Here is a 13,116-nt window from a genome sequence, read left to right as displayed (position 1 = left end):
GACAAATAGCATGATCCTTCAGAGGAACGATGTATTCTCAGAAAAATGCACCAACATTACCTTTCATTTGAGAGAACATCAACCTTTTACTTGTCAAAATTATGCTGGGGAAAACCTCCATGAAGAGACAATCCTATTAACAAAACAGATCTTTGTTTTGAAGCAAGATATGCCAGGAAAGAGCTATTTTGCCAAAATTACCTGCCTGTATAGTGAGGATTAAAATATATTCCTTAATGAATGTCCTCTCTAAGAGCTGACTCTCTAAGATTCTGTTTCACTTCTGTTACTCTAATTTCTTGTATGAATATTCTTTTGCAAAGTCCATTAGCAAGGCAGCACTCAGATTTCACAATTAAGTAATCTTATCCCATATATGATTTATTTCTAGTTATAGTGAAGTTTGTGTCATTCACAGACATACATCTGTGAAGTCTTTATTTTAGGAGAGAAATGAACCGATCTATTTAAAACACTAAAATATTTATCAGTTTACTAGCTTGCACAGCAGAAGTAACATTAGAACATTACATAATTACTGTAAATCACAAAATGGCTAATAACAGACATTACAAGAAAGCTACAAATACATAAAAATACAGAAACACAACTCTGCAGAGTCAATATAATACATACAGCTACAATATTGATAGAGAATACACGAAGAATCTGGTAATTCCTTTACTGAATTTCATCAACTGCTGCACAGACTAAATGCAGTTCATGACCACAAGAACTTCCAAGTAGGCAGATGCTGTGCCGTAATCCTCTCAGTAAATCTCCCTCCTCTTAAACTTACACAGGTACTGAGTTTGTGCTGTAGCATGATGTACTGTTTTGTTTGGAAGTAATTCTTTGTTTTAATTAGTAAGCTTTTAGATTTTTTCTTTTTTTTTTTTTTTTGCAATCCACAGAAACGTACAGTAATGCCATTTTAAAATCAACAGATCTCAATACTCATTGGTAGCAGAATTTCAGTCTGTTACATGAAAACAGCATCTTAGGACTGTCTGTCAGAAGGGTATGTTAAATTCAGTTCAGTTCATACCTACATTGAGTTCACAAAATCCGGATGTTCTGGGTTGGAAGGGACATTAAAGATCATTTTGTTCCAAACCTCTGCTCTGGGCAGGGTTGCCACCCACTAGATTATGCTGCCCAGGGCTCCACGCAGTTTGGTGTTGAACATCTCCAGGGATGAGTTCACTAACTGTAAAAATCATGTTGGCCAAAGGTCTGTTCCAGCAAACAGATTCCAGTGGAACCAGGAACAAATTATTCCTACATCTCTCTTTTTTTTTTTTGCTATATTTTGTCATGGATGAATGCGCAGCAGCCAGTCTGTTTTCAACAACCTGCCACACATGTAGGCCTTGTATTAAACTAAATTTCATTCTCTGTAATATAAACATATATTAAATACCAAAGATCATACATCTACTAGATATAAACCAGCAACTATTATTAGCTGATTTGTTATAACCTTAACTGATTAACAGATTATGAAATCTGTCCATTTCTTAGGAAGCTTGTCAATTTTTTAAGTATGAAGAGAGATGAGTGGAAGTTGAAATTATTTCTTCATATGCAATGGATTTTTTCTACAGCAATGGATTTCTTAATCCTTAAGAACAGTAGTTGGAATGATTTAAATAATGGACTTGGCCTATAAAAGAAATACGTAGCTGAAATCCTGTTCACTGTATGCCAATTGAGGATGCTGGATGGTTCAGAAAGTAGATCAGACAGCTGATAAACAGCCAGAAAGCTTACTAAATTGAGAGAACTGTTTTTTCTGTTGTTGTTTTCATCTGTGTTCACTCATTTCTACAAATATCTAAAAACAACTGTACTGTATACTTTGGGATCCCTTTAAAAATGTATTAACTTATGGTGGGGAAAAAAAACAACAGTCGTAGATCCTCGTCTTCCCTCTCCCTGCAGTACTAAACCACGTAGATTCAGTGTCCCTAAGAAACAGCACAAATGCTGTCATAGTTGCATGGCATGTTTGAGAACATGTTATCTGAGATTTCTGCAGTACAAGTATCACTGGATGAGCAACATTAGCCAGGTGAACTCTCAGGAATTCTACTTGAATTCCAGGAGAGTTCATTACACAGCCGAACCACTGCCCTCTGATATGCCTCTTCCTTCAGGAAAGATTCCTGGTTGGTCCACTGCACAAAGGTTCAGACTCAATTTCTACAACTCCTATGTATTTTATGACTTCTTATAATTCAAAGCAGCAGTGAAATAATGCACTGGATGTTTAAGAATTAACGACCTTCTTAAAGACTGAATATAGGTGAGCTTCCTACACTCCTCTGAACAAAATGCTACTGATCTAGTATCAGAATTAACAATAGGAGACAGGGGTTTTTTTCCAAAACGTTTAAATAATAATAGTACAGAAACGAGCTGCTCACATAATCATTCACTTGCTATCCAGCATTTTCAACAGAGAAGCAGTTAAAGCTGGTAAGGGAAGATGAACTATAGAAACTGAAACATCTTGCACGAAAAGGAGAACAGTATGTGCACCCCTAACTTCCTACACATCATAATCAGAGATCAAAGAGTAGCTGAGAGCAATGAAAAGAAACTCATCAGCTTTCATGGATTTTGAACCAAGATTCAGTTGAGCAACTTCACAGATCCCATATGGCTTTCTGGAAGTGCACTTATTGCAAACTGTCACTGACAACTGAAAACTTTAAACGCTATTTCCGCTCTTCAGAAATTAGGAAAGATGTTTGTCCCACATCAGTCAGAATACAGATCTTTTAATCCTTTCCATAAATATTTACAGATTCCTACTATGTCATTAGCTTATTTTGCTGAGCTGCATATTAAACAACAGAATATATACAATGTTACTTTGTTGCTGATAAAGCAAATACTGATGAACTGGGAAACTGCTATATAACCCATACTAAAATTATAAGCCTTGCAGAATACACAGATCTTAAAGCCCATCCACAATCTTTCATTCCATGTTAAATCTCAAAAAAGAATGACTTCACAGGGAGATTTTTCTTTACTGACAGAAAATGAGTACAGGCCATAAAAATCCTCTGCACGCAGTGAAAAGTTACTCCTAACATGAATCACTCCCTCAAATATATGACTTGCACCAACAGTGATGAACTTCATAGGCTCTAAGCACCAGCCAAGGCCCTGCAGAAATTGGTGTTCTTCCAAATCTGGAGGTACCTAAACTTTCCCATTTAGCTACACAGTAATAGCTTTAGTAGTTGTGTTGGTATGCTGGATAGGAACAATATACTCAGTCAGAAGACAGTTTCATTTAAGCATTAACCACAGTATTTTTTCAATGATTTAAGTATTCCTATTTCGGCAAAAATGGATTTTTACAGCTCACATCAGTGCATTAAAAGTAGAAAGATATCAAATTACACCTTAAAGTAATCAGCTTCCAGTAAGCATAAGTCATACCACAAATAACATCTGTAATAGTTACTTGTGCATACTAAACAAATGCTGCTGATTTAAACTTTTGTTTAAAAAGATTTAAGAAATAATTTTATGAAGTATACAATTTTGTACATAGACGTATCTTCTACTGCAATGTGAATAAGAATGTACTATGGAACAACAAAAAGTGAATACAATGAGAAACAGTCAAACTTCCCAGCTGTGGTTCCTTCTTCAGCAGAGAGCAAAGTTCACGCTGAAAGTAAAAATGTAAATTCTCTTATTAAAATCATAGAATCATACAATCCTTAGCATTGAAAGGGACCTTTAAAGGTCATCTAGTCCAACTTCCTTGCAATGAACAGAGACATTAGAGCTAGACTCTAGATCTGAGGTAGGTTGTTCAGAACCTGGTCCAGAAAGTCTCCAGGGATGGGGCATCCAGTGCCTCAGCACCCTCACTGTAAAAGATTTTTTTTTCCTTACATCCAACATAAATCTCCCCTCTTTGAGTTTGAAACCATTTCCCCTTGTCCTATCACCACAGTCCCTGCTAAAGCATTTGTCCCTTTCATTCTTATAGCTTTCCTTTTGATATTGAAAGGCTGCTATCACGTCTCCATGAAGCCTTCTCTCAGCTGAACAGCACCAGCTCTCTTAGTCTGTCCTTGTAGAGGAAGTGTTCCATCCCTTGGATCATTTTTGCTGCCCTCCTCTACACACTCCAACCGGCCTATGTCTCCCTTGTACTGAGGACTCCACATCTGGATGCAGTACTGCAGGTGAGGTCTCACAGTGTAGAGGTGCAGGATCACCTCTATGCTGGCCATGCTGCTTTTGATGCAGCCCAGGATATGGTTGACTTTCTGGGCTGTGAGGGTACACTGGCTCATGTCCATGATATTCTTTCAGGTTTTGCTCCTCTCCAACAGTATCATTAAGCAAAGAAATTTTACAAAACCGAATCACAATCATTCAGCCGATTTCTGAGTCCTTTCTGGTGAGCTGGAAAGCAAAATGCCGTCTTCTACCAATTCACCTCAAATCAAATTCAAAACTAGGTAAGATCTAAAACTTCTGTAGCTGCACACAACAAAAAACTCCTTCAGCATTACTACACTGAAAGCAACTTCTAATTTTTCAATTAATTGCTCTACAAAATCTAACTCTATTCAGTTTGCAGACAACAGAGGAGGGGTAACAAAAAAAAAGCCACACTGACCACAACCTGTGCTTCTTTTTGTTTTCTTTGTACTAGAATCAAATACAGTAGCAATAAGGATTTGAAAACTGAACAACAGAATCACAGAATCACAGAAACACCAAGGTTGGAAAAGACCTTCAAGATCACCCAGTCCAACCATCCACACATCACAACAGTTCTCACTAAACCATGTCCCTCAACACAAAACCCAAACATTCCTTGAACACCTCCGGGGTCGGTGACTGCACCACCTCCCTGGGCAGCCCATTCCACTGCCTGACCACTCTTTCAGACAAGCAGTATTTCCTAACATCCAGTCTAAATCTCCCCAAGCACAGATTGAAGCCATTCCCTCCAGTCCTATCACCAGTTACATGAAAGAAGAGGCTGACCCTCAGCTCACTACAGCCTCCTTCAGGCAGTTATGGAGAGCAGTGAGGTCTCCCCTGAGCCTCCTCTTCTCAACACTGAACATTCCCAGCTCCTTCAGCCGCTCCTCATAAGCCCTGTGCTCCAGACCCCTCACCAGCTGTGTTGCCCTTCTTTGAACCTGCTCCAGGGCCTCAATGTCTTTCTTGCAGTCAGTGGTCCAAAACTGGACACAGTACTGGAGATGCGGCCTCACCAGAGCTGAGTACAGGGCGACAATCACTGCCCTGCTCCTGCTGGCAACACCATTCCTGATGCAAGCCAGGATGCCATTGGCCTTCTTGGCCATCTGGGCTCACTGCTGGCTCGTGTTCAGTCCAGCATCAATCAATACCCCCAGGTCCATTTCCTCTGCACAGTCTTCCAGCCACTCTGCCCCAAGCCTATAGAGTTGCCTGGGGTTGTTGTGGCCAAAGTGCAGAACCAGCATTTGGCCCTATTGAACCTCATCCCATTGGCTTCAGCCCAGCTCTCCAGCCTGTCCAGATCCCTCTGTAGGGCCTCGCTACCCCAGGCAGATCCACACTTCCAGCCAACTTGGTGTCATCTGCAGACTTACTGAGGGTGTACTCAATGCCTTCATCCAAGTCTTCAATAAAGATACTGAAGAGCACAGGCCCCAGCACTGGCCCCCCGGGAACACCATTCGTGACCGGTCTCCAGCTGGATTCAGCTCCAGTTACCACCACTCTCTGGGCCCAGGCCTCCAGCCAGTTCTTTATCCAGCCAAGAGCATACCTATCCAAGCCTCAGGCTGCCAGCTGCTCCAAGAGAATACCGTGGGATACAGTGTCAAAGGCTTCGACAGGGTCAAAACCAACAAAAAAAACAACAGTTACATAAACATTCACTGATCTACAGTTTTAACTTTCTCTTGTACTTCTCCTGGATTTAAAAAAGCATATGCTCACTAAGGAAATATGTTGCTCACAATTAAGAATTTAAGTATTAACTGAGAATTCCAGAGAACATGAATGAAGAAGAAACAGCTCTCACTATTTCCTCTGATACAACAGAAGTCTCTCCCAAAATCTGAAAATGCATCTATTGTTCTACATTAGCATAAACAAGATTTTCGTATTTTCAAAAAAAGAAACCTAATGTGTCATGTGAGGAAAAAGGCCCTGTTCACTCTTGTTTGAGCAGTCTTTGTAAATGCAAAGATATACATAACAGTGCAACTGTGCATCTTCCCCAAAGCCTAGTAAGCTATGTTCTACAAACATAATAAAACACAGGTGACATTTTCAGAAGCTTGGCAAGTATTTTGTTTCCATCATGTTGGTTACAATGTTATTTTCCTAAATAATGAAGAATAAAAAATAATTAAAAAGTAGAAAAAATGTGATGGAAAGATGGACAATAGTCTTTATCACCTGAAATAAGAAATGCAGCTTCTACAGGTATTAAACACAGGAAAACAATATAAGAAATCTGAAGCCACACAATCCTTGTTCTCATTCTTAATCCAACTTTAAAACATTTTTGTAGAACAGCATCTTTATTTAATGTGTGGGTAAAAGCAATTTTGTATCTTGTCACATAGATAGCAACAGGAATTTCACCATCCAAACAGAACAGTACAACCTGGCACTTTTGCCACCTAAGCTACAAAAAGAAATCAGAAGTCGGTACCATAACTTTAGTGAGGTGTTGATGGATGCAAGCCTTTGGCTTTGATGAACTTAAACCATAATCATACTTCAATTCATTCTCTTTTCCAAGACTGATTTATCTATCCTTTCATTGGTTACAGCCAGTACAGGTTCATGAGTCCAAAGACCTCTTCTTCCTGTATTTCAGTGTACTGTGTCTCACAGTATCCTTCTAGACAAAATGTCCAGGATACAGATAGATAAAAATATAATGCAATTGGTAAAAAACTGGCTAATGAGTTAGGCTCAAAGGGTTGGTTATAGTAAATACAGTTATAACAGGCTGGCAGCCAGTTTCACAGGTCTCCATAGTGAGGCCAGTTTCCTTCAAGATATACATGAATCACAGAATCACAGAATGGCCAGGGTTGGAAAGGACCTCAATGATCATGAAGCTCCAACCCCCCTGCCACAGGCAGGGCCACCAACCTCCACATTTAATACTAGACCAGGCTGCCCAGGGCCCCATCCAATCTGGCCTTGAACACCTCCAGGGATGGGGCATCCACAATCTCTCTGGGCAGCCTGTGCCAGCACCTCACCACTCTCTCTGTAAAGAACTTCCCCCTGACATCCAACCTCAATCTCCTCTCCCTCAACTTAAAAACATTTCCCCTTGTCCTGCTGTTATCTACCCTTTCAAAGAATTCAAAGAATTGATTGCCCTCCTGTTTGTAGGCTCCCTTTAGGTACTGAAAGGCTGCAGTGAGGTCACCCCACAGCTCTCTTTTCTCCAGGCTGAACAAGCCCAGCTCCCTCAACCTGTCTTCGTAGGGGAGGTGCTCCAGCCCCCTGATCACCTTCATGACCCTCCTCTGGACCCTCTCCAACAGCTCCCTATCTTTCCTGTACTGGGGCTCCAGACCTGTACACAGCACTGCAGATGGAGCCTCACAAGAGCAGAGTAGAGGGGGACAATCAACTCCCTGTCCCTGCTGGCCACCCCTCTTCTGATGGAGCCCAGGACACCATTTGCTTTCTGAGCTGCAAGAGCACACTGCTGGCTCATGTTAAGCTTTTCATCCATCAGGACCCCAGGTCCTTCCCCACAGGGCTGCTCTCAAGGACTGCTCCTTCCAGTCTGTATGGATGCCTGGGATTCCTCCGGCCCAAGTGCAAAACTCTGCACTTTGCTGTGTTGAACCTCATCAGGTTCACCTGGGCCCATCTTTCTAGCCTGTCGAAGTCCCTCTGAACGTCACATTACGTAAATTTGCAGATGACACTCCATTGGGAGGATCTTTTGATTCCACTGAGGGTAAAAAAGCCTTGCAGAGAGACTGCAATTAATTAGAGGGTTAGATGGTCACTATATGAAGTTCATCCTAATTCACATCCTAGCAAAGATGTTACTTACTGTGATTGGCTGGGATATGCCACATTTTTAATTCCTACTATAAAGCATCCTGTTGTGTTGAGAAGAAATGGAAATCCTAAATAAGTTTTGTTGTACTCTATCCACACATCAATTTCACATAGCTGGACAATATGTAGTAATAATCACAGTTGTTTATTTCTGAATTTCTAAACTGATAAAGAGCTATGATGATTTACCTGTGATTTCATCTCATAAAGTGTAGCATCCTCTGGAGTTAACTGAAGTGCTTCATCCCACCTTTGAATAGCCTCCCGGTACCTGCAATTACAACAATATTACAGTCTCACTGCAACATTATACTTAGGGAAGACTTAAATCGTAAGTATTTCTATTTTTAAAGCTGATGTCTTATTTAAAATGTCACAGCATCGCAACATTAATGATTTTTGTGGTCATATCCCTATAAAATATGTTTAATTGCTTTAAGGAACTGGGTATTTGCTATGGAAAACAAATGGAGTGCTAAGTACTACTGCACAACTGGCCTTAAGTGAATGACAAAGTTAACACAGAAACTTATGTCAAACTAAAACTGAAATTCTTGAATTGAATTCAGTTCCCCTCATCGTCAAAAATCACCCTCAGCCAGGTATAAAAAAAAAAACAACCAAATATGCCTTTCTACATTCACCATGTAAAATTTCTTTTCATCATCAAAAGCTACTAAACACTGGCATTTCTGTATTTTGGTAGAGAGCAAAATACAGAAGTCTGAGTAATTTCAGTATAGGAATAGAAAGTAAGCCAAAAATAAACACGTATCCCAAAATAACTCTTATTTGAAAAGAGATATGGTTGTTCTTTAATGTTATCCTCCTCTAAGAAAATGAAGAAGTGAGTCTGCTGACAGAAGAAGTAGGTCTTCATCTTGAACTTGGCGGAACTTGGTGAAACTTTATCTTGAAACACTAGAGTTTCAAACTGAAGAACTGTAGCAGCACAATAAAACAGCTACTGGAGCGCAGTCTTCAATCCTTAAAGACAACTTCATACTAATAAAATCAATGCCACAAGCTCTCTGAATCCTGTTTCACAGTTCCTTTCCAGAACTGTGCAGGAACACTTATTTTTCTATTAAATTCACTGTGAAGGTAGAAAAGCTGTTAATCTAGATACACTGCATTCTTAACACAGCACTGATAAAATTAAATTCATACACACTTCACATGCAGTTTTTATCTTCCTTTACTTCCCACTCTTTCTCTTTCCCTCCTCCCATTTTTCAGTGATCCAGCTTGCATCACATCAGACCAGATACATGACAACTTGAAGTTATGAACTGACTGGAATGATAGTTGGAAAAGCAACAAAACTGAAGCTGAGGTCCTGGCAGCAATTCAAGTACCACTCATCTGTAAATAACACTGGTAATTATGCTTAGTACTTAATTAATCTTGAGACAATTTCCCCAACCAGCTAAGCAGTTGTCAACTGTTCATTTCCTATGTTCAGGTGTTCACACTAGAGGACACATCACTACATTTTCTATATAAATAAGCAAAGGTGTTAAGCTGTCTTTTAGTTAGATAAACTACTTTTGCAGTAGAAGACTACAGTTTTGCCTAAGATCTTGCACAGGCAGCCTACCACAAACCCTTCACGAGCTCTCAGCTCAATAAGGTGGTGTGCTGGCCAGGCAGTGAGCTGCAGCACCATGAAGGTCGCAAAAAAAAAATTCAGAAATGGAGGATTTCAGAAACCTGAGCAAATGTGATGGAGACATAACTAATGAGAAGGAAGGAGGAACACTGACTTTCTGAAAACAGATGCAATACCAAGGTTGTGTTTCAAGAACACACATTTTTACCTCTATGGAGAACACTGCTGCTCATTGATGAGTGTCAGTCTGAGTGAGACAAAATTCACAACGGCCTACCTCTGAAGATAGTGCCAATACAGGCAAGCATTGCCCAAATACTGTTTTGCTGCGTATTTGTCAACAGTTTGCCACCAGAATAAAGACAGGCAAGGGAAGGGAGGTTGCTCATTCACAAAGATGTTAAACTGTGTGCAAGCAATGTCTGTGAACAGTGCAGTGATCCAAAAAGTTGCTATCATCCACAAAACAAAAAAAAGTGGACAATAATTTGTCAGTAAAATACATGCGAACCTCAGAAAGACCCATCTGAGAGAAATTAAGACAGAACACCAGAGCTGCTTGCTAGGCTTGAGGACACATCAGAAAAAGACTGAAGAAGAAATACTTGCCTGCAGGTACACGGTGAACCATCTGCTCAAAAACCATGATTGGTTACAACTGTCTCAAAGTCTGGAAATATCCATACAGCTTTGAAACACTGACCTTTCCAGTTATGTACATTTCCCTAAGAAAAATGTATGACAAAATAGAACCATTCTATCCTTTTATAAATACTCAGCATAAAAAGCGTTTCAGTTGTTTTGGGAATAGGGACTGTTCTTAAGAGAAACTGAGCCATGCTACTTGCTCCAATGATGCAAACTTAGGGAAAAAAGCCTTTTTTTTTATAGTTCTTTATTCAAATAATTTTCTGCCTCATTCTTCTGAAGGAGAGGATTGTATACTACATTAAATATCAGATGCCCTACAGAAGAAAATTGCTTGGGATATAAAATACAGTTGTAAAATCAGTGTTCCAATAGAAGTTTTATGAAAACCATAAACCACAGCTGACATAAGAGATGAGCTAACACGAAGTAGTATTCCTAAACTTAAAAAGTAAAATCTGGTAATTTTACCACATATCAGGAACTTGGAAGAAGAATTTTGTTTTTATTTTTTTAGAAATAGAGCTTCAAAATAAATATACATACTCCAAGTTTAATTAACACAAATTTAATAGAATATTCTATGTGTTATTCCCATTTCTTCTCAGAAAGTAAGCTCATACACACAATTGAGGTACCAGCATGTAACAAGCTAATACGCATCAGCTGAGCTGCAGAAACTAGCATGTCATGGCTGGTAGGAGTAAGCAAGAGAATTTTAGCTTAATGCTGTGCCATTCATCTTAACACAGATCACAAACATGGCTGAACTCCTTGCAGTACATCTGCTATGGAACAAGAGCACACATATTCAGAACACATGCTGTGGCACAGTGATGTGCAGTAACGTGTTCGAATCTTAAGGTCTTAAAACGAAAAATGAGATGAAACTTCGTACTTGAAATAACTTGCATCAAAAATAGCTCGTATCAGAAACAAGAATGAGATTCAAAATCACAGAATGGCCTGGTTTGAAAAGGACCACAAAAATCATCAAGTTTCAGCCCCCTGCTATGTGCAGGGTCACCAACCACCAGACCAGGCTGCCCAGAGCCACATCCAGCCTGGCCTTGAATGCCTCCAGGGATGGGGCATCCACAGCCTCCTTGGGCAACCTGTTCCAGTGCCTCACCACCCTCTGTGTGAAGAACTTCCTCCTAATATCTAACCTAAACCTCCCCTGCCTCAGTTTAAAACCATTCCCACTTGTTGTAGGGAACCCCCAGATCCATTCACTTGTGATGTTTTAAACGTTCTTTAGAAACCTCTGATGTTTGATCAGCATGGTGTACTGTCCTGGGCACCACTAGGCTGGACACATACTGGTTGTAAAGCAGATCATAGAATCACTCCGGTTGGAAAAGACCTTAAAGATCATCAAGTCCAACCACAACCTAACCACACTACCCTAACAACCCGCTGCTAAATCACATCCCTGAGCAGATTTGTAGAAAAAATATCTGTGGGTCCTGGTGGCCAACAAACCGGCTGTGAGCCAGCAATGAAGTCAAACAGCATTGTGGGCTGCTTTAGAATCACCAGCTGAGGAGGATGAAGTTTCTCAGCTTTGGCAAGAAAGAGCTCTGGAATGCCAGGTCCAGTTCTGGGCTGCCAAGTAGAAGAAAAACGTATACAGACCTGAGCAAATTCAGCCATAAAGAAGTTTTAGAGCTTCTTACATACAAGAAGAGCCTCAAAGAAATGAGACCATGCAGCCTAGAGAAGAAAAGGTTAAGGGGCATCTTAACATAGCATAGTGATTTAGAACTGGGGGCAGCAGTAAAGAAAATGGAAACACAACTCTTCTTGTCAGTTCCCAGTGACAGAACAAGAGGAAATGGACACAAACTGAAACACAGAGAAAAACAATCATTATAAAGGGTAGCTGAACATTGGAACAAATTGTTCACAGAGATGACAATGTCCACCACTGTAGATATCCAAAACCCAACTGGACAATATCCTGAAAAAACTGCTCTTGTTGACCATGCCTTGAGTTGGAATTGGAGGAGAAAAATGTTCTGTGTTTTGTCAGTATTCTATGATTCTACACCATCAACAACCTCATTGACATGTGATCTAAGAGGACAAATGATTATCTCAGCTGAAAAAAAAAAATTAGAATAAGAAAATTTCCATTCACCCAAAAAAAAAAAAAAAAACTTGAGCTATTAATTTTTACATGGCTTGGATTGCTGTAAGAGCTTATCTACCATAACAATAAGAAGTCGCAGAATGTTAATATTGGTATACGCTGTGCTTACAGAAAATCAAAGTAAGATTTCCAGCAGAAGTAAAATCCCAACCTATGTGACATCATAACTAAGCTTCTAAGCTCCAGTAATATACAGCTTTTTTAAGAAAAGACTCATATTTTGAGGTATTGAATTATTATTTGTGGAGTACTAAAATACAGTACATTGAATTTTACCTACAATTACTTCAATCAAATAGCATGTCTCACTACAAAGGAAAAATATGGCGATTTTAAACAGAACACAGACATTACTTTCTTCACTGAAATGCCAAAGAAAGAAGAAATCAATGAAAACTGGATATATTGGGGAAGATTCTAGATACAAGACTTGATAGATCTTGCCAATTTTATTAACAAGATACGAAATTCCACAGCCCCCTTGAAGCACTAAAACTTCTCTCTTCAGATACGCTGCTAACCATCTGGGAGCTATACAGATTTGGCAGACTTGTACAGCTTGCTGAAGTTAGAAACTCATCTCATGATTGCACTTCACTTTCTCAACAAC

General features: G+C 39.7%; 1 protein-coding gene across 4 annotated transcripts in view; it reads right to left on the bottom strand.

Annotated features, from left to right (window-relative positions):
• The window catches only part of TTC33 (tetratricopeptide repeat domain 33), a 41,526-nt gene that overhangs the window by 12,569 nt on the left and 15,841 nt on the right, over positions 1-13,116 (bottom strand). For all 4 annotated transcript variants that reach the window (XM_052670387.1, XM_052670386.1, XM_052670389.1 and 1 more), the window contains exon 3: positions 8,281-8,362. In XM_052670387.1, coding sequence (XP_052526347.1) covers positions 8,281-8,362 — 82 coding nt within the window. The remainder of the gene's footprint in view (positions 1-8,280; positions 8,363-13,116) is intronic.

Source organism: Tympanuchus pallidicinctus, unplaced genomic scaffold, assembly GCF_026119805.1.
Source record: "Tympanuchus pallidicinctus isolate F22 unplaced genomic scaffold, pur_lepc_1.0 scaffold9, whole genome shotgun sequence".
Lineage (NCBI taxonomy): Eukaryota > Metazoa > Chordata > Aves > Galliformes > Phasianidae > Tympanuchus > Tympanuchus pallidicinctus.
Note: the sequence above shows the minus strand (reverse complement) of the source record. Positions and strands in the feature narration are given on the sequence as shown.